Below are 19198 nucleotides of genomic sequence, written 5' to 3'. Positions count from 1 at the left end.
GGGATAGAGCTGCAATTCAGGTTACGGATTTGATCGAATTTAATAATTTTGGTTTTAAATTTAAATTTATTTAAAGAAATTTATTAGACATATATGAATCATAAATTTTAAAAAAGTAACTTTGAAAACCGAAATATCGGGAATAAGAATTTAGATAAGCAATGACTCCAACATAAAAAAAGAGCATATTAATCTCGGAGCTGTGGATGATTGAGATAGCTAGCTTTAAGATCTTGGAATTACACCAAGGCAGGGCAAACGGGAGCCTAATGTTTATACTATTCATGAACTGCCTACATGAATTCCCTTTGTGAAAGACTCAAGAGTACAATGAGTTAGGCGATCTTGAATACTATTCGAAATTCAGAAAAACAGCGTGGGGGGCTATTGAACAACTCGAAAAAGTTAGAGTTGTGCTCTTCCTGAGCAGCTTGCATGCGCCGTTGGCGAAAATGTCTTTACCACCAGATATTGCCATACGATTTTCCTATCGGAGATCTATGAATCACAGACAATATTTCCCCTTAAATTCATAAATTTCAAATTATGATTTCGTCTCGTACCCCAAACTTGCTTGCCTTGTTAGAGTTGATGTCGCTGGCAAGTCAAGTATATCTAATTAGCACTTATAGCAGTCTGTTACTATTTATAGATAATTTCTACTAATTAAGATTTAATACTATAAAAATTAGATTAAACTATTAAAAAGTCGTTGAAAAGTATGTTTCAAAAGGGCAAATAAAGTCAAAGTATGTCATTTTTGTCTATTTACGTGCCATATTTGCTAGCTGCTTATCTATTCATGTGATATTCATACATGATACAACTTTTTATGTCTTTGACAATACTAATTATTATTTTTTGGTAATTAATAGACTAATAATAAGAGTTTAGATTAGACTTTTGTGTAGTTTTCTTAAAAATGAAAATAAATTATATGTTTTAGATAATAAGTGGATTATTTTAATTTTTATTGGGAAAAGTTGTGTTTGGATACCGATAAAGAAGATATTTTGAAGACTATTAGTTTTTTAGATTTTGCACTTAATTAGCTTGTATTAGGTTTTGGGAAACTATTCCCATTTTAAAAAATGAAATACAAGTTTGTATGAGTTAAAGGACGATTTTAATATTTGGGCATATCAGAAAACGACATGTGATTAGATTCAGCTCAACAAGAATGATATCGGACGTAATACTAAGTTACCTTCGACATAAAAAATCTTTCAAAAGAAACGTGTATTATTTGTCATTAAATTTTCATATACTTTATATCTAATCCACTTAGAATTCAACTAATTATATCACTTATGATAGATGTAAACACCAAATTCATTCAAAGTTTCAAACTATTATTTTCACATGTTTCATATCAACATCTACATCTACCAAAGTAATAGTAGATTATATTTTTGACTTAGGAAACGTAACCGCAGTCACACTAATCAATTACTCCTATTTAATTAGTTTGCATGTGTGCTAATATGTGTCTACTATTGGAAGAATAGTCAAACAATTAATATGAAAGATCCAAATCTCAAGAGGATGGATGAATTATCATAAATAGACGAATTCAATATTTAAATTTCACGAATTTGATTTTTAGATTTTTACCTTGAACCAAAACATTGAAATTGAACCCTCAAATTTAATTATAGAGATGCACTTAATAATATATAGAGAGATAAAGTGTTGAAAACATATTTAAACTATCATTTTTTTTTAGTTTTATACATAAATCAGTGGAAGTGTGAGTTTCATACCCAAATTATTATTTATTAGTTTGAAAAATATACCTCAGTGGTGTGTGTAATACACTCTCTTTTATTTGAAAAAATCTTGTTATATGGCATTGCACATGAATAAATAAACTTTTAATATTAGTTAAAAGTTAAAAATCAAAGTATTACTATAAAAAAAAATTTAAAAATTAATTTTAAAATATCTTTCTTACTCAATTCACCTCTTTTTCCTCTTCTTCCTAAAAAATTGATATTATTTTATTTTTAAAATAAATAAATTCCACCCACCCCATCTAACCCTCTGCTCCTAATTTATTTTGATTTTGTTTTACATTTTTCTCGTTTTGTGTTAGATATGTACATATATTTTTAGAAAAATATTTTTCTACTTGGATACCGAATATAAGAAAAAGTAAAAAAAAGAAGTTAAAAACATGCAAAGGATTAGGTGGGTGGGACGGAATAATTTTTTTAAAAAATTAAAACAATACCTAAATTATTATATGAAGAGCGGGGGAGATGAAATAAGAATTTCTTTTAAAATTTTACATAGAATATTAAAAAATAAACTAAAAATTTGGGGGTAGAGGTGGGAGTACGGTGAGAGGAAGTGGTTGAGTGGGATAAGAAAAATATTTTATAATTTATTTTATAATATTTTTTTGGGATAGTAATACTTTGATATTTAACTTTAACTAATACTAATAATTTATTTAATTTTTATCAAGGTAGAATATTTTATCCATGTTGAGTGTGATGTGACAATTTTTAAAAAAAATAAAAGAGAGAGTGTAGTACACACACCATGATGAAAATAAAATATAAGAGAGATTTGTATTTCTCAAATTAATAAGTGATAATTTAGATATGAAACTCACACTCCCAATAATTTAAATAGTTTGGGGCGGAAGAGGGATATATGTAATGTGAACCCATACCCCTTCCCTAGATACGCCCTTGACAATAGTCTGCAAAATATTGTTTTATTTCTAAAATTACTAATTTCATTTATTGTATTTAATTACCTATATCTTAACTGTTAATAATAACAAGAAGTTTCATTTTCACTTCTCTCAAATTTACCTTTTCAATCTATTTATCAAGATTACGAATGAAAAATAAATCGGAAGACATTTCCTATATTATCAATTTTACTTGAGTCGAGGGTTTTATCGAAAGTAAAATCTCTATTCTTATAAAATAGAGATAAAGAAGTTTATCGAAAACAACAACATTATTTTTTTAAGATCTACTTATAAAATTTTACTTGATACAGTAAAACCTCACTAAATTAATATAGATGGACCATGAAATATTATTATTTTATAAAGCTATTATTTAATCGATAAATTAATAAATTTATTGATCTAAAAAGTGTTTTAAAGTTTACTGAAGGTTAATTTTGATAGACAAAACATGGAGAGAAAATGAGAATTCATTAGAAAAAACATCATTTTTAATGAACCCACTTGTAAAATGTCATTCATAAACATGAAGTCATGATTAATGATTTCGGTTATCAGAATAAAATGGACATCAATAACTCATTGAATTGCCTGGGTGAAAATGATACATGTTCAGAGGTTCAGGACTTATAAGAAATTATAGATAACATTGAAAAAAACAATGTTGATGATGAAGTTAAAGATGATACAATATCTTTGGAATCAGTTATGGTAAGGAAACACTTATCAATCTAGAACTCTTCACAATTTCATGGTGCAGTTCCAAAAGACAACGTCGAAAATTTTGGATGCAATAAGAAAAGTTAAAGATAAGCTTCAACTAGATTTAAATTTTAACAAAAAAAAACACAATAGAATCAAATTTCACTAAATTGTTTTATATATATTTGTACTTTTAAATAATTATTAATTTATAATATTAATGGGACCTTATATTTATATAGGGATCTTCTGAAAATATATAATCTTATTGAAATGAGTGATTTTTTCCATTTCTCCAAATCGAGACAGGAGAAAAATATTATTTTAAAGAAATTATTAATTTATCAAATATTAATCTAATGAGGTTTTAATATATATATTATTATTTTCATTGTATTTCCTATAGTATCAATTTTCTTCATTTTTCATGTAAAAAAGTGAAAGAAGATTTAAAAAAGAATGAAGAAGCAACCTGGAAATAGGGGTCCATAGGTTGAAGATACATCATCAATGACCAGAAAAACATAAAACCAACATCATCTATTTCATAATTACTATTAATAATAATAAAAAAGAATATCTTTAATCATTCATTATGATTATTATTAAATTAATAACAAGTGGTACTTAAAAAAAGGAAATGGATAAGCCCCACAAGAGGCTTCCTTGTTCTAACCAAGAAGGCTCCAAGAAACCTCCATTGAACTCAAAATTTTCCACCCTTTATAATCTCCCTCTTCACTAATCATTTTCCACTCAATTCAATTCAATTCTTTCATAGACTCAACCAACAAAAAGGATTAAAAATAAATTTCTCTTATTTCAAATTTTTCCTTTTTTAAATGGATTCTTCTTCACTAGATTTGATAAGGCAACATCTTCTTGATGATGTTGTTTTCATGGAAAATTATTGTTCTTCTTCTTCTTCAGAAACTAGTAGTACCCTTTATTCTCAAAGCTCATCTACTTCTGAATCTTTAGAATCATTAACCTCTGAGATCAAACTAGAAAACAATTTCTCTTTTTATCCTGATTTCATTAACACAACTCAAAGTTCAAATCTTGAATTCCAAGCAAAAACTCAAAAGAAAAGAAGTTTCAATGAAAGGAAACCTTCTTTGAATATTTCAATTCCTTCTGTCCTGAAAACAGAGGCACCAAAAACAGAGCAACAAAAAACAGGGGAATTGAAAACAGAGTACTCTGTTTTGAAAAAAGGAGAAATTTTGGAGAAAAAACGATACAGAGGAGTGAGGCAAAGGCCATGGGGGAAATTTGCAGCGGAGATTCGTGATCCGACAAGAAAAGGAACACGGGTTTGGCTAGGAACATTCAATACTGCAATGGATGCAGCTATGGCATATGACAGAGCAGCATTTAAGCTCAGAGGTAGCAAAGCGATATTGAATTTCCCACTTGAAGTAAGCAATTTCAAGCAAGAAAATCATGTAATTGAGGAAAATGTAGTAAATTTGAATTCTAATGGGAAAAGGTTAAGAGGAGAAATGGAGAATGATGACGGAGTTGTGATGAAGAAAGAGGTGAAAAGAGAACAAATGGTGGCAACTCCATTAACACCTTCAAATTGGTCTTCAATTTGGGATTGTGGAAATGGAAAAGGTATATTTGAAGTGCCACCTTTGTCACCATTATCACCACATCCATGTTTTGGTTACTCTCAACTTTTGGTTTCATAGCGAAATGACCAAAAAGTCCAACTTGAATATGTGATGGCATAGTGATGGTGTTATCGCGATCCACTGAGATTTAAGCATTTATTTCTAAAAAGAAACGTTGTAAACATGAGATGATTTCAAGTGCAAAAGGGTAAAAAGGGGTACCTTTGGGAAATTTGGATAGAAATATTTGAAGATTAGCATGTTCTTAAAACAATGATGACAAGTACAAATGAAGAAACATGGAGAGATGGGGGAGAATGGAAGTGTTTTGGATAATGCATATTATTTTAATATTCTTGAATCATTGATTAAGTTTTATTTTATGTAAATATGAGCTCAATCTAGAATTTTATTTGATTTGTTTATTTAAGGAAAAAGGTTCAAATATATTTCTAGTTTTAATTTTTTGTTTTATATTTTTCTTTCGTTTACTTAGTAATTCATCTTTCATTTTGAATATGTTCTTTTGATTAACGATTTTCTATCGTGTTAAGATTGATCTGACTTGGTTGATATGATGGAATCTACGCATAGTAATATTTGAATGATTCTTTATTATTTAAGGATATATTTGAACATTTGTAAATTTAAGAGCATGCTTAAAATTATACTGGAGTGAGTTTCAAATTATACTGGAGTTTCAAAGGATCAATAAGTAAATGAAGGGCAAATGTAGGAAAATCGAATACTTTAGGGATGATTTAATAATTTCCCTTTGTTTAATTAGTATGGAACGAAAAGTATGTTAATATTTCTTAAATAGGCTTGATAGGTGCTAATTCGAATTAATAAAGTCAGTTAACTCTGCATTTCGAAATACCTAAAGCAACAATAATAGTATTCACAATGTAATTTCACAAATAAAATATGAAGAAGATTATGTATATATAATTTTTCACAAATGAAATATGAAGAAGATTATGTATATACAATTTTATTCCTAACTTATAAAAGTAAAAAAACTTTTTTCAATTATGAAGATCTACTAATGGGCCAAATCATTAAGAGTGAAATATGAAATTAAGAAAATTACAATCTATAGAAGTGTCTCTTAAGAGCCTTATTTGTTCTTATATTTCTTATATTTAGGTTTATTTCGTGTAAATATGAAACTAACCTAAGAAAGTTTGAAAGCAATCAACAATAGAATCACGTGAACAAAGTTACAAAGGTGTGATATTTAATTCTTAAGAAAGGAAAATTATTAGTATTTTTTAATCTAAATGTCGAATTTCAATAATTCATACAAGGTAAAGGCAAATTGTCAATCTTATTATTACAGTAAAACCTTGATAAAATAATATTCGATAAAGTAATATTCTCGCTAAATGAATATTTTTCTTCGATTCTAACTTTGGCCAGTTATATTAAAGTAATACTCTCGCTAAATGCATTAGATGATAATTAAAAATAAAGTATTAAAGGCCCAGAAAAAATATAAAGTAATAATTACTAGAATAGATCAAGAATTTATATATATTTAATCAATCAATAATACTAAATCAATAACTATTTCTTTTTAAAATATGATTCTATAGTTGATTATTTTTTCTTTCCACCAAAATCAAAATTAATCTCATCCTTAACTATTTTTCATCTCATTTGATAAATACTCTGCCGATTTTTTGAAAGTGTGCGATATTGTTGATTGACTAATAGTCAAATCAAACTTTTGTTTCATTCATGCTTGCAAATCTTTTTGGCTAATAGTTGGATTCCCTTTCTTATGCTCACATATTGTGTTTCTTATTTTATTGGTTAAAAATAATTTTTGTACGCCTTTCAAATGATGATAAGACATTATAGTTGGATTATGATTTTTAAACATCTAGCTTTTTCCTTTTATAGTTAACATAAAATCTCTTCATATTCTATATACATGAATACAATTAGAAACATTAAACTTCACTATATTCGTTTATTTTTCCTAGATTTAAATAATAAATATGCAAAGACTATACTTTTTAGTTTCCTAGATTTAACCTTTTGAAATTCTAAATTCATATATTTTTTTCTTTCTTATGGCACATACTGCAAAATACTCTATAAAATAATAAATATTTTATGTATTTATCGATAAACCAATAATCTCAATAAATAAATATTTTTTTTTGATTCCAAGAATATACATTTATAAAAGTTTTACTGTACTATTTTCTTCCTTCCCAAATTTCACCCAAAGCTGACAATTTACGTTTCAAAGTTGCAGAGGTCATGGCTAAAAGGATCACCAAGGGGTCGGAGAAAATAATATATGTATTAGTTTTGTTATTATTTAATTTTATATTTGATAGTGTTTTCAACTTATATATAATTAATATATGTATTAGTAATACATCATGTTCAATACTAATTTTATAAATAGTAAACTATGGAGTTAACAATATGGGGTACTGTTATATTTAAATACATCATATTCAATATTATTCATATTCTAATACACTATTTGTTTAATATACAAAAAATCAAATCATCAATAAAAAATAATATGAACATAATTAATCTCAATATTATTAATACACTAATATTATTTTTAAATATCCTACCGAACCAAGGAGGCATTCTGGCGGACGCATGCGTGTAGGAAGGCCGACCCGTAAACTTCAATATTAAGATAAATAGTGTGAAAAGTGAGAACTATTTAAGAGCCTACAAGTTAAACACTTGGAAGAATTTGCTTGTGAACTAACAAGTCAATTAGTGACACCATAATGAAATAATTTATCTTGTGAATTAAGATAACAATGCCATTATCATATTCTTATATTTCTCGAGGAGGAATCTATCTATCTATCTATCTGTAACGACCCATTAGGTCGTTTTGAGTACTAGGACCTTTTATTTCATAAGATATCCTTTCCGTAAATTTAAGTCAAAATTTTAAGACTATTCGATAACTACGGGTATTTAGTTGAGGGGTAAGTTTAGATAATTAATTTAATTAGTGGGCTAAATTGATAATTTAGTTAATATATTATACCACTTGTCCCATATTTATTAAAATAAGTTGTGGGATTTAACTATTATTTATCTATTGATTCATAATTAATTACCCTAATTTGTAAAAGAAAAGAAACGAAAGAACAAAGAGAAAACTTACCTGCGGCGTCCACGCGAGCGACAGCATTCAGGTAAGGTTGCAAATTGAGGTTCTGTAGCTATTCTTTAAGGTTGCAAATCAGTTGATTTCTAATTGTTAAGATAGGGACCCCATATATATATATTAGTATATTGCTTGATTCAATTTATTGGTTAAATAGTGAAAGCATAATATTAGATTTGTTTGGCAGTAGTTGAGTGGAAAAGTTAGAATATTATATCATTAATTATGGAGCACCGATGGAGATGTCCATTCCTAATTTATGAAATCCAACTATGACAACATGTTTTCCTTTGACAAAGTTGGCTGCCGTTTTGGGGTTCATATTAGCATTATTTTATTATTAATATCATATGAAAGTATGAAGGTAATATGAATGTAATCTGTGAACTCCAATAGAGATTTGGCGTGTTGTTGCCACTGGTTTAGTAACCAGTGGCCTCAATTTTAACTATCACTATATTGTTTTATATTATAAATCAAGTTTTGACATATTGAGATATGTAATTAAATATTAGGTGTAGTGTTTATATGAAATCCATCAAAGTTATATTATTTGGAGAAATTGAGGCTTAACCCTAGATTTAAAATTTAGGAATTTGATTATAGATTTGGATGGGTTATTGAGTCTAGGTTAAACATATATATAATATTGGTATCTACGGGTTTGTTTGCTTACGAATATTTTATACTTAATAGATTGGAAACGTGAGACATTGAAGAAAGGGAAATCACCGGTGAATTAGATTGCTTTACTTCGGTTCTTCGATTGAGGTAGGTTATGGTTTTTTATTCTATATCATAGATAGACTCTTAATAGTGATTGATATTCATTGGGTAATGTGTGTGAAGTTTACTACGCATTTAATTGTTGTGGTTTGGATGGTTGATATGTTGTTGTGATTGGTCTGAAATCCCGAGGCCATGAAATCCATAATCTTGAACTTGCCCTATCAAAAATGGTGCCTTGAATAAATGAGGCTTGATGAAATATTGTTAATGAAGTGGAATGTAATCATGAAGAATGATAAATTAATTATATTTGGATCGGGTGTCACGTTCCGACACGATATATTTGGATCGGGTGTCACATTCCGACACGATATATTTGGATCGGGTGTCACGTTCCGACATGATATATTTGGATCGGGTGTCACGTTCCGACATGGTATATTTGGATCGAGTGTCACGTTCCGGCACGGTAATATTAAAGGAAAATAAATTAAAATGACTTAATACTACCCAATCTCCAATAACTCATTTTTCAAAAGAGTGTGATATGGAGGCTTGAGTCCTCATGTGTGATCTTAATATTGTCGATTGGTTATGAAATTGTTCATTGTGTTGTCATTTGATCTTGATCCTGTTGGTTGCCACCTGTTAAGTGCTACAGTTGATTTCCCGCTATTACTTATTCCATATTGATTCCTATTTTGAGTCGGCCGATAATACCTACTCAGTACATGTTGTCCTGTACTGACCCCTACTTGTATCTTTTCTTGTTTTATTTTGTGGGGTGCAGCGAGTGTTCCATCGACTTCGACTCGACCTCAGCTCTAGTCAGTCTCCAGTTCATAAGATTTCAGGGTGAGCTATCCTTCTAGCTGGCGATGGAATCTCTTATCATGGCATAGTGTCCTTAGTTTTCAGACACGTTATGTTATTTATTTATTTGGTGTTTGATAATTCGAGACTTAGTTTTAGAATTTAGATGTCCTTCATGTGATGACTTTCAGGTTTTGGGGAAAATGTATTTATTTGAGCTTCCGCGTTAGTGTTATTAGTTGGGGTTTGTATCGTTGGTTCTCCCACCAAGGAGGTTAAGTGTGGGTGCCACTCATGACCCATTTTGGGTCGTGACAAACTTGGTATCAGAGCCTTAGGTTCGGTGATCTCATCATATAAGGACAGGTCTAGTAGAGTCTTGCGGAACGGTACGGGGACGCCTTTACTTTTCTTCGAGAGGCTACGGGACTTTAGGAAAACTTCATTCCTTCTTTCTTTCGTGCTATTATTTGAATCCAATTGGTATCTAGGTAATACAAATTGGTATCTGACCTTCTTCACTCTATTTTCGCAAATGTTCAGAACTAAAACAATAACATCGCCTGAGCCAGCCATTAAGGCTGTAGCTAGAGGTGGTTAGTGATGAGAGATCGTGGTAGAGGTCGCAGGAGAAAGCCCACCAGGGGCTGAGATCAGGCAGCTAGGAAACGTCTTCTGACTTCTTCATAGAGAAGTATATCCCCCGAACCTAGAGGGACAAAAGGGGAGATGAGTTCCAAAATATAGAGCAAGGAAAGATATTCATTGTAGCTTGTGAGATCAGGTTTCGTGCCTTATCCAAATATGCAACTTTGCTTCAGTCCAGAAGAGCGGATTTTGCCAATTTGTGAAAGGATTGTGGTCAGAATCTCTATTGCAGTTTCATAGATTGAGTGTATATCAAAAAGGGTCAGGATATGACTACTATAATGATATCGATGCTTACTTGGTTAGATTATGGATTGTGTTACTTGTGCTAGCGACCTGACCTATGAAAGAATGTATATCGCTTGGGATAGAGATAGAATGGGTCGAATTTGATAATGTTTTGTAGTTATTCAATGAGTAAGAAGGTGCGGATCATTTGAGGTACGGTCTTCTCGATAGGTATAATGTGTTCTAGGGGTATATCTTAGATACGATTAATGCGTTTAAGTTGTTGAGTATATTTCAAACATTCTAAATAAGGATCGGTGACTTTATCGTAAGCTCTAAGAGAGTGAATCGATATAGGAACGACAAGATTATGGGTACAAAAAGACCCAATAAGTAAACTTGGGTAAAGACAATCAAAGATTTTAGTAAGAACGTGCATATAAAATTGGGTTAGACCTTTGGAAGTGGTTGATTTTATGATAGAGGTGGAGGGGGTGAAGCCAGATAGCTTCGCTACAGAGCCCATTGTTATGCTTTCCCAGGGATGTCAGAGGCAGAGACATTCGATGCTGTTATCACAGGTACTCTTCTGGTCTGCGATCGCTTGGCTTTTGTATTGTTTGATCTTGGATCCATATTTTTTTTATGTATCTTCCGTATTTGCTGATGGACTCGATTTACATTGTGACTTACTTAACATGCCTATTCGTGTTTGTACTACTGTTGGTAAGTCTGTGCTAGTTGAGAAAGTGTATAGGTCTTGCCTTGTGACTTTTGTGAGGAGCAGAACTTATGTAGATTTAATTATTTTAGAGATGGTTGACTTTAATGTAATCTTGGGTATGACTTGGCTCTCTCCAAATCTTGCTATCTTAGATTGCAATGCTAAGACTGTGACATTAGCCAAACCTGTGATGGATCAGTTGGTGTGGGAGGATGACTATCTTTCCGCTCCAGTTCGGATTATCTCTTTTCTTTGTGCTAAGAGGTTGGTGAGTAAGGGTTGTTTAGCCTTCCTGGCACATCTCAAGGATGACAGTTCTGGAGTGCCATCGATTGAGTCTATTTCGATAGTACGCGAATTTATGGATGTTTTCCCCACAGACTTACCTGGTATGCCACCTGATAGGAATATAGATTTTTGTATCGACCTGAAGCCCGGCACTCACCCTATTTCCATTCCACCTTATAGAATGGCCCCGGCTGAGTTGATGGAGTTGAAGGCCCAACTTCAGGAGTTGTTGGGTAAAGGATTTATTAGACCGAGTGCCTCTCCTTGGGGTGCTCCAGTTTTATTTGTGAAGAAGGATGGTAGCCTTCGTATGTGCATAGACTACAGACAGCTGAACAAAGTAACTATTAAAAATAGGTATCCTCTTCCTCGTATTGATGACTTATTCGATCAGTTGGAGGGTGCTTATGTTTTTTCAAAAATTGATTTGAGGTCTGGTTACCATCAGCTGAAAATACGGGCAGCAGATATACCGAAGACTGCTTTTCGAACCAGGTATGGACACTATGAATTTTTGGTAATGTCTTTTGGGCTTACAAATGCGCCTGCTACTTTCATGAGTCCGATGAATGGAATCTTTAAGCCATATTTGGACCTCTTTGTTATTATCTTTATTGATGATATATTGATCTACTCAAAGAGCAGAGAAGAACATGAAGAGCATCTGAGGATTGTTCTCGGATTATTAAGGGAGAAAAGGCTATATGCCAAATTCTCTAAGTGTGAGTTCTGACTTGATTCAGTGTCCTTCTTAGGGCACGTAGTTTCTAAGGAGGGAGTGATGGTGGATCCCCAAAAGATTGAAACAGTGAAGAGTTGGGCAAGACCCACTAATGTCTCAGAGGTAAGGAGCTTTGTTGATTTTGCTAGCTACTACCGCCGGTTCGTCAAGGAATTTGCTTTCATTGCTTCCCAGCTGACCAAGCAGAAAGTTCCATTTATGTGGTCGGACGAGTGTGAAGAGAGTTTTCTGAAACTCAAGTCCTTATTGACTACTGCACCGATTCTTGCCCTGCCAGTAGAAGATAAGAATTTCATTATTTATTGTCATGCATCATATTCCGGTTTAGGCGCAGTGCTAATGCAGGAGAAGAATGTAATTGCCTATGCTTCAAGGCAATTGAAGATGCATGAACGTAATTACCTCACTCATAATTTGGAGTTGGCTGCGGTTGTATTTGCATTGAAGCAGTGGAGACATTATCTATATGGGGTAAAATATGAAGTGTATACAGATCATCGCAATTTACAGCATGTGTTCACTCAGAGAGACTTGAATTTGAGATAGAGAAGGTGGATGGAATTACCAAAGGACTATGATATCGTTATCCTTTATCTCCCGAGAAAAGCTAATGTAGTGGCCGATGCCTTGAGCAGAAAAGCCGGGAGTATGGCAAGTTTAGCTCATTTGCAGGTTTCCCAATGCCCATTGGCTAAAGAGGTTCAAACTCTGGCTAATGACTTTATGAGGCTAGAAGTAACGGAGAAAGGAGGATTTTTGGCCTGTGTGGAGGCAAAATCTTCTTTTCTTGACAAGATTAAAGAAAAGCAGTTTGAAGATGAAAAGCTGAGCCGGATTCGTGACATGGTCTTGCAGGGAGAGGCCAAAAGGCTGTGATCGATGAGGAAGGTGTCTTGAGGATTAAAGGGCGGGTATGTGTGCCCCATATTGATACTTTGATCCAGACTATTCTTGCAGAGGCTCATAGTTCGAGGTACTCTATACATCCTGGTGCAACCAAGATGTATCGCGATCTGAGACAGCATTATTGGTGGAGCAAAATGAAGCGTGACATTGCTGATTTTGTTGCCCATTGTCCAAATTGTCAGCAGATAAAATATGAACACCAAAGGCCTGGAGGGACACTTCAAAGAATGCCCATTCCTGAATGGAAGTGGGAAAGGATTGCAATGGATTTTGTGGTCGGCTTTCCAAAGACATTGGGTAAGTTTGATTCGATATAGGTGATTGTTGATAGGTTAACTAAGTCTGCTCACTTCGTTCCAGTCAAGGTGACTTATGATGCCGAGAAGTTAGCCAAACTCTATATCCGCGAGATTGTTCGATTACATGAAGTTCCAGTTTCTATCATATCAGATAGAGGTACGCAATTCACTTCTAACTTTTGGAGAACCTTGCATACCAAGTTAGGTACTAGATTGGATCTTAGTACTGCATTTCACCCTCAGACCGATGGGCAGTCTGAGAGGACAATTCAAGTGCTAGAGGATATGCTTCGTGCATGCGTGATAGATTTTGGTGGTCATTGGGATCAGTTTCTACCCTTGGCAGAGTTTTCGTATAATAATAGCTATCACTCGAGTATTGATGTGGCTCCGTTTGAGGCATTGTATGGGAGGAGATGTAGGTCTCCTATTGGTTGGTTTGACGCATTTGAGGTGAGACCTTGGGGAACTGATCTTTTGAGGAAATCACTAGAGAAGGTGAAATTTATTCAGGAGAAGCTTCTAGCAGCTCAGAGCAGGCAGAAGGATTATGCAGACCGAAAGGTCAGGGACATGGATTTTATGGAGGGAGAGCAAGTGTTGTTGAAGGTTTCACCCATGAAGGGTGTGGTGAGATTCGGTAAGCGAGGTAAGCTCAGTCTGAGGTATATTGGGCCGTTTGAAGTTCTTAAGCGTGTTGGAGAGGTGGCCTATGAATTGGCTTTACCTCCAGGTTTATCTGGAGTGCACCCAGTGTTTCATGTGTCTATGCTAAAGAAATATCATGGAGATGGGAACTATATTATTCACTGGAATTCGGTCTTGCTTGATGAGAATTTGTCTTATGAGGAGGAGCCTGTAGCTATTCTTGATAGGGAGGTCCGCAAGTTGAGGTTAAGAGAGATTGCGTCTGTGAAGGTCAAGTGGAAGAATCGTCCTATTGAGGAGTCCGCTTGGGATATTGAGGCTGATATGCGTGGAACATATCCACATTTGTTCGTCGAGTCAGGTACCCTTTTTTACCCTCGCCCTTCTTTTGACCGTTCGGGGACGAACGGTGGGTAAATTGGTATCTGTTGTAATGACCCATTAGGTCGTTTTGAGTACTAGGACCTTTTATTTCATAAGATATCCTTTCCGTAAATTTAAGTCAAAATTTTAAGACTATTCGATAACTACAGGTATTTAGTTGAGGGGTAAGTTTAGATAATTAATTTAATTAGTGGGCTAAATTGATAATTTAGTTAATATATTATACCACTTGTCCCATATTTATTAAAATAAGTTGTGGGATTTAACTATTATTTATCTATTGATTCATAATTAATTACCCTAATTTGTAAAAGAAAAGAAACGAAAGAACAAAGAGAAAACTTACCTGCGGCGTCCACGCGAGCGACAGCATTCAGGTAAGGTTGCAAATTGAGGTTCTGTAGCTATTCTTTAAGGTTGCAAATCAGTTGATTTCTAATTGTTAAGATAGGGACCCCATATATATATATTAGTATATTGCTTGATTCAATTTATTGGTTAAATAGTGAAAGCATAATATTAGATTTGTTTGGCAGCAGTTGAGTGGAAAAGTTAGAATATTATATCATTAATTATGGAGTACCGATGGAGATGTCCATTCCTAATTTATGAAATCCAACTATGACAACATGTTTTCCTTTGACAAAGTTGGCTGCCGTTTTGGGGTTCATATTAGCATTATTTTATTATTAATATCATATGAAAGTATGAAGGTAATATGAATGTAATCTGTGAACTCCAATAGAGATTTGGCGTGTTGTTGCCACTGGTTTAGTAACCAGTGGCCTCAATTTTAACTATCACTATATTGTTTTATATTATAAATCAAGTTTTGACATATTGAGATATGTAATTAAATATTAGGTGTAGTGTTTATATGAAATCCATCAAAGTTATATTATTTGGAGAAATTGAGGCTTAACCCTAGATTTAAAATTTAGGAATTTGATTATAGATTTGGATGGGTTATTGAGTCTAGGTTAAACATATATATAATATTGGTATCTACGGGTTTGTTTGCTTACGAATATTTTATACTTAATAGATTGGAAACGTGAGACATTGAAGAAAGGGAAATCACCGGTGAATTAGATTGCTTTACTTCGGTTCTTTGATTGAGGTAGGTTATGGTTTTTTATTCTATATCATAGATAGACTCTTAATAGTGATTAATATTCATTGGGTAATGTGTGTGAAGTTTACTACGCATTTAATTGTTGTGGTTTGGATGGTTGATATGTTGTTGTGATTGGTCTGAAATCCCGAGGCCATGAAATCCATAATCTTGAACTTGCCCTATCAAAAATGGTGCCTTGAATAAATGAGGCTTGATGAAATATTGTTAATGAAGTGGAATGTAATCATGAAGAATGATAAATTAATTATATTTGGATCGGGTGTCACGTTCCGACACGATATATTTGGATCGGGTGTCACATTCCGACACGATATATTTGGATCGGGTGTCACGTTCCGACATGATATATTTGGATCGGGTGTCACGTTCCGACATGGTATATTTGGATCGAGTGTCACGTTCCGGCACGGTAATATTAAAGGAAAATAAATTAAAATGACTTAATACTACCCAATCTCCAATAACTCATTTTTCAAAAGAGTGTGATATGGAGGCTTGAGTCCTCATGTGTGATCTTAATATTGTCGATTGGTTATGAAATTGTTCATTGTGTTGTCATTTGATCTTGATCCTGTTGGTTGCCACCTGTTAAGTGCTACAGTTGATTTCCCGCTATTACTTATTCCATATTGATTCCTATTTTGAGTCGGCCGATAATACCTACTCAGTACATGTTGTCCTGTACTGACCCCTTCTTGTATCTTTTCTTGTTTTATTTTGTGGGGTGCAGCGAGTGTTCCATCGACTTCGACTCTACCTCAGCTCTAGTCAGTCTCCAGTTCATAAGATTTCAGGGTGAGCTATCCTTCTAGCTGGCGATGGAATCTCTTATCATGGCATAGTGTCCTTAGTTTTCAGACACGTTATGTTATTTATTTATTTGATGTTTGATAATTCGAGACTTAGTTTTAGAATTTAAATGTCCTTCATGTGATGACTTTCAGGTTTTGGGGAAAACGTATTTATTTGAGCTTCCGCGTTAGTGTTATTAGTTGGGGTTTGTATCGTTGGTTCTCCCACCAAGGAGGTTAAGTGTGGGTGCCACTCATTACCCATTTTGGGTCGTGACACTATCTATATATATATATAAAAGAGGATAATAGATAAGGTGATGTGACACCTCTCTATGACTTTCATTTATATTTATTTTTTTCTCTTCTTTTGGGCCTTTTATTTTCATTTCTTTCAATTATTTTATTTTATCAAATCATCTCCTTAATATATAAATTCTACTCTCAATTAATATTAGTAATGTCCATAACTCCTAGCCTTTCATATTCATAATCCTCAAATAATTTAATATACAAATTGATGACTCCTTGAAATCACACTTATAAAAACCTATTTTGAGACTTATATGATAATTATTTTATTTTCATTTCTCCTTATGCTTCATCTTTTGTCTTTTTGGTTGATCTTTTTTTGTTTTTTTATTTGATTTTGCAGGAGAGAGATCTATAATGAAGATTGTTAGACATTCTTGCATAATTCAATTTTATGAGGTAAAATGATTTGATATGTCTAATATAATTATTCTTTTTTCTCTATTGCAATTAAACATTTAGTATTATTATTTTGGGATTCCTATAGTATGAATCGTGAATTTGTTAAAAGAAAATAATTTGATTTTTTCTCTTTGCTTTTTTTTTTTAGCTTCTAGAGATATTTTTTCTATTTCTACTTCTTTTGGTAATTTCTTATGATTTTGATTATTTTTGTTCTTTGTATGTCTTTGTAGTTAATGGACAATTGAATTATGTTATATTTATAACACGGTCCTTATTTTCTTTTTAACTAATAATTAGACATTCTTTAAAGTTTTTATTTGATTAGTTAACTTCGTTTTTATATATTTTTATTGTTGTTGTAAGGTTAACTTATTGTGTTTTCAGGTCAGATTTTTTTTTTAAAAATAAAAATAAAAAAGGAAGTTAACATATACATGCATGTATGCTATTCAAGAAAGTATGTATATATAATTTTGTAGCTATGTGGATCAACTTCTAATAATTATAATGATAGAACATGAGAATGTAAAGTTAATTGTACCAATATATATATATTAATGTTCATGATATCATTTAACATTCCATATTATCCTATAAATAAAGACATTATAAAATTCAGTTATAAAAATATGATCAAATTTACATGTATAGTAAAGTTAGGGATCAAATAACGGGTATTTCAAAAAATATAACAAAATACAAATTATGAAAATATGATCATTTGATCTTGCAAGTAAAAAAATGCGGTCATTTGTGCCTATAGTAAAAATGTGCTTTACAGAATTTAAATAAAAAATAACTTCTTTAACTCTCTTAGAGAAAAACTTCAAAAGTCATTATTTAATCCTCTCAATAATAAATTTAAGTTAAAAGTGTTAAAAGAAAAGTCATATATATAAATATATTTTCTTTCTAACAACATAAATGGGGTGTGAATAAGGATAACAAAGAGTCATATCTTTTCTTTTTTCTTTTTACCATAAAAAATGTGAATGTATGATTAATGTGTATTCAATTTATTATTATTAAAAACAAAAAATGGTTTTTTTTTTTTAAAAATTCCACATTAAAGAAAGAGTTATCTTTTGGAGAGTTATTACTCCAATTTATTTATAATAATTACCACAATAATATTGTAATAATAGGAATAATTGTATTAATGTTGTCAAACTTTTTATCAAAAAAATAATTTAAAAAATATCTCTCTAACTTTTGCATTTCGTGCATAACTATGTTGGTACAAACATCGAATATCGAAATAAATAAATACATTTTTATTATGGAGTCATTTATACAGAAAGTAATTTATGATTCATTAGATTTAATATTTTCGGTTGAACCAATAATATTGCTATAAGAATCATTGAATATAGTATGAGACTATGATAATTAGATTGTCAATTAACTGAAACTTTTCATTTTAACCTTTATATTTTTGTTTTTTTCATCAACAATTTTAAATTGAAAATGTAGCATGTAAATTATTTTAGCAATTTTTCTAAATAGGTAATATCAGAATCATAACTTAATTTGTATTTCTCTCTTTTATTATATTATTTATTAGAATATTTATTAAATAGTGCCATTAATTATTTAAAAATATATTTTCTCTTTTCTGATATCCGCGCGAAGCGCCGCTAAGTACACTAGCAAGTAGATATTGAAGGAAATTAATTCTCTTAATTCATACTATAAGAAAATAGGAACAAACCTTCATAAATCTTAGATGTATTTAATCAAGCCTCTATGCAAGTACTGAAAATAAATAATTAATTATGATAGATTTTTACTCTTTATTAAAATTACCATATCTATTTTGATACGTAGAATTATTTATTATTATACGAAAATTTAACATGATAATATAAAAAAATATTATTATATATTATATCAGTGCACATGACATGACTTTAAAAAAGAAAGGCTAATTAATTAATGGAAATTAAACATAC

The 19198-nt window shown here is 31.7% G+C and overlaps 1 protein-coding gene across 1 annotated transcript; it reads left to right on the top strand.

The window, feature by feature from the left end:
* The first annotated feature begins 4100 nt into the window (after positions 1-4100).
* On the top strand, positions 4101-5490 carry LOC129880834 (ethylene-responsive transcription factor 5). Its single transcript, XM_055955058.1, has one exon. The coding sequence runs from the start codon at positions 4252-4254 to the stop codon at positions 5104-5106; it is 855 nt and encodes a 284-aa protein (XP_055811033.1). The 5' UTR covers positions 4101-4251; the 3' UTR covers positions 5107-5490.
* The last annotated feature ends 13708 nt before the right edge of the window (positions 5491-19198 follow it).

This window comes from Solanum dulcamara, chromosome 2, assembly GCF_947179165.1.
Source record: "Solanum dulcamara chromosome 2, daSolDulc1.2, whole genome shotgun sequence".
Taxonomy (NCBI): domain Eukaryota; kingdom Viridiplantae; phylum Streptophyta; class Magnoliopsida; order Solanales; family Solanaceae; genus Solanum; species Solanum dulcamara.
The sequence above is the reverse complement of the archived record's forward strand: the minus strand, read 5'-3'. Positions and strand labels throughout refer to the sequence as shown.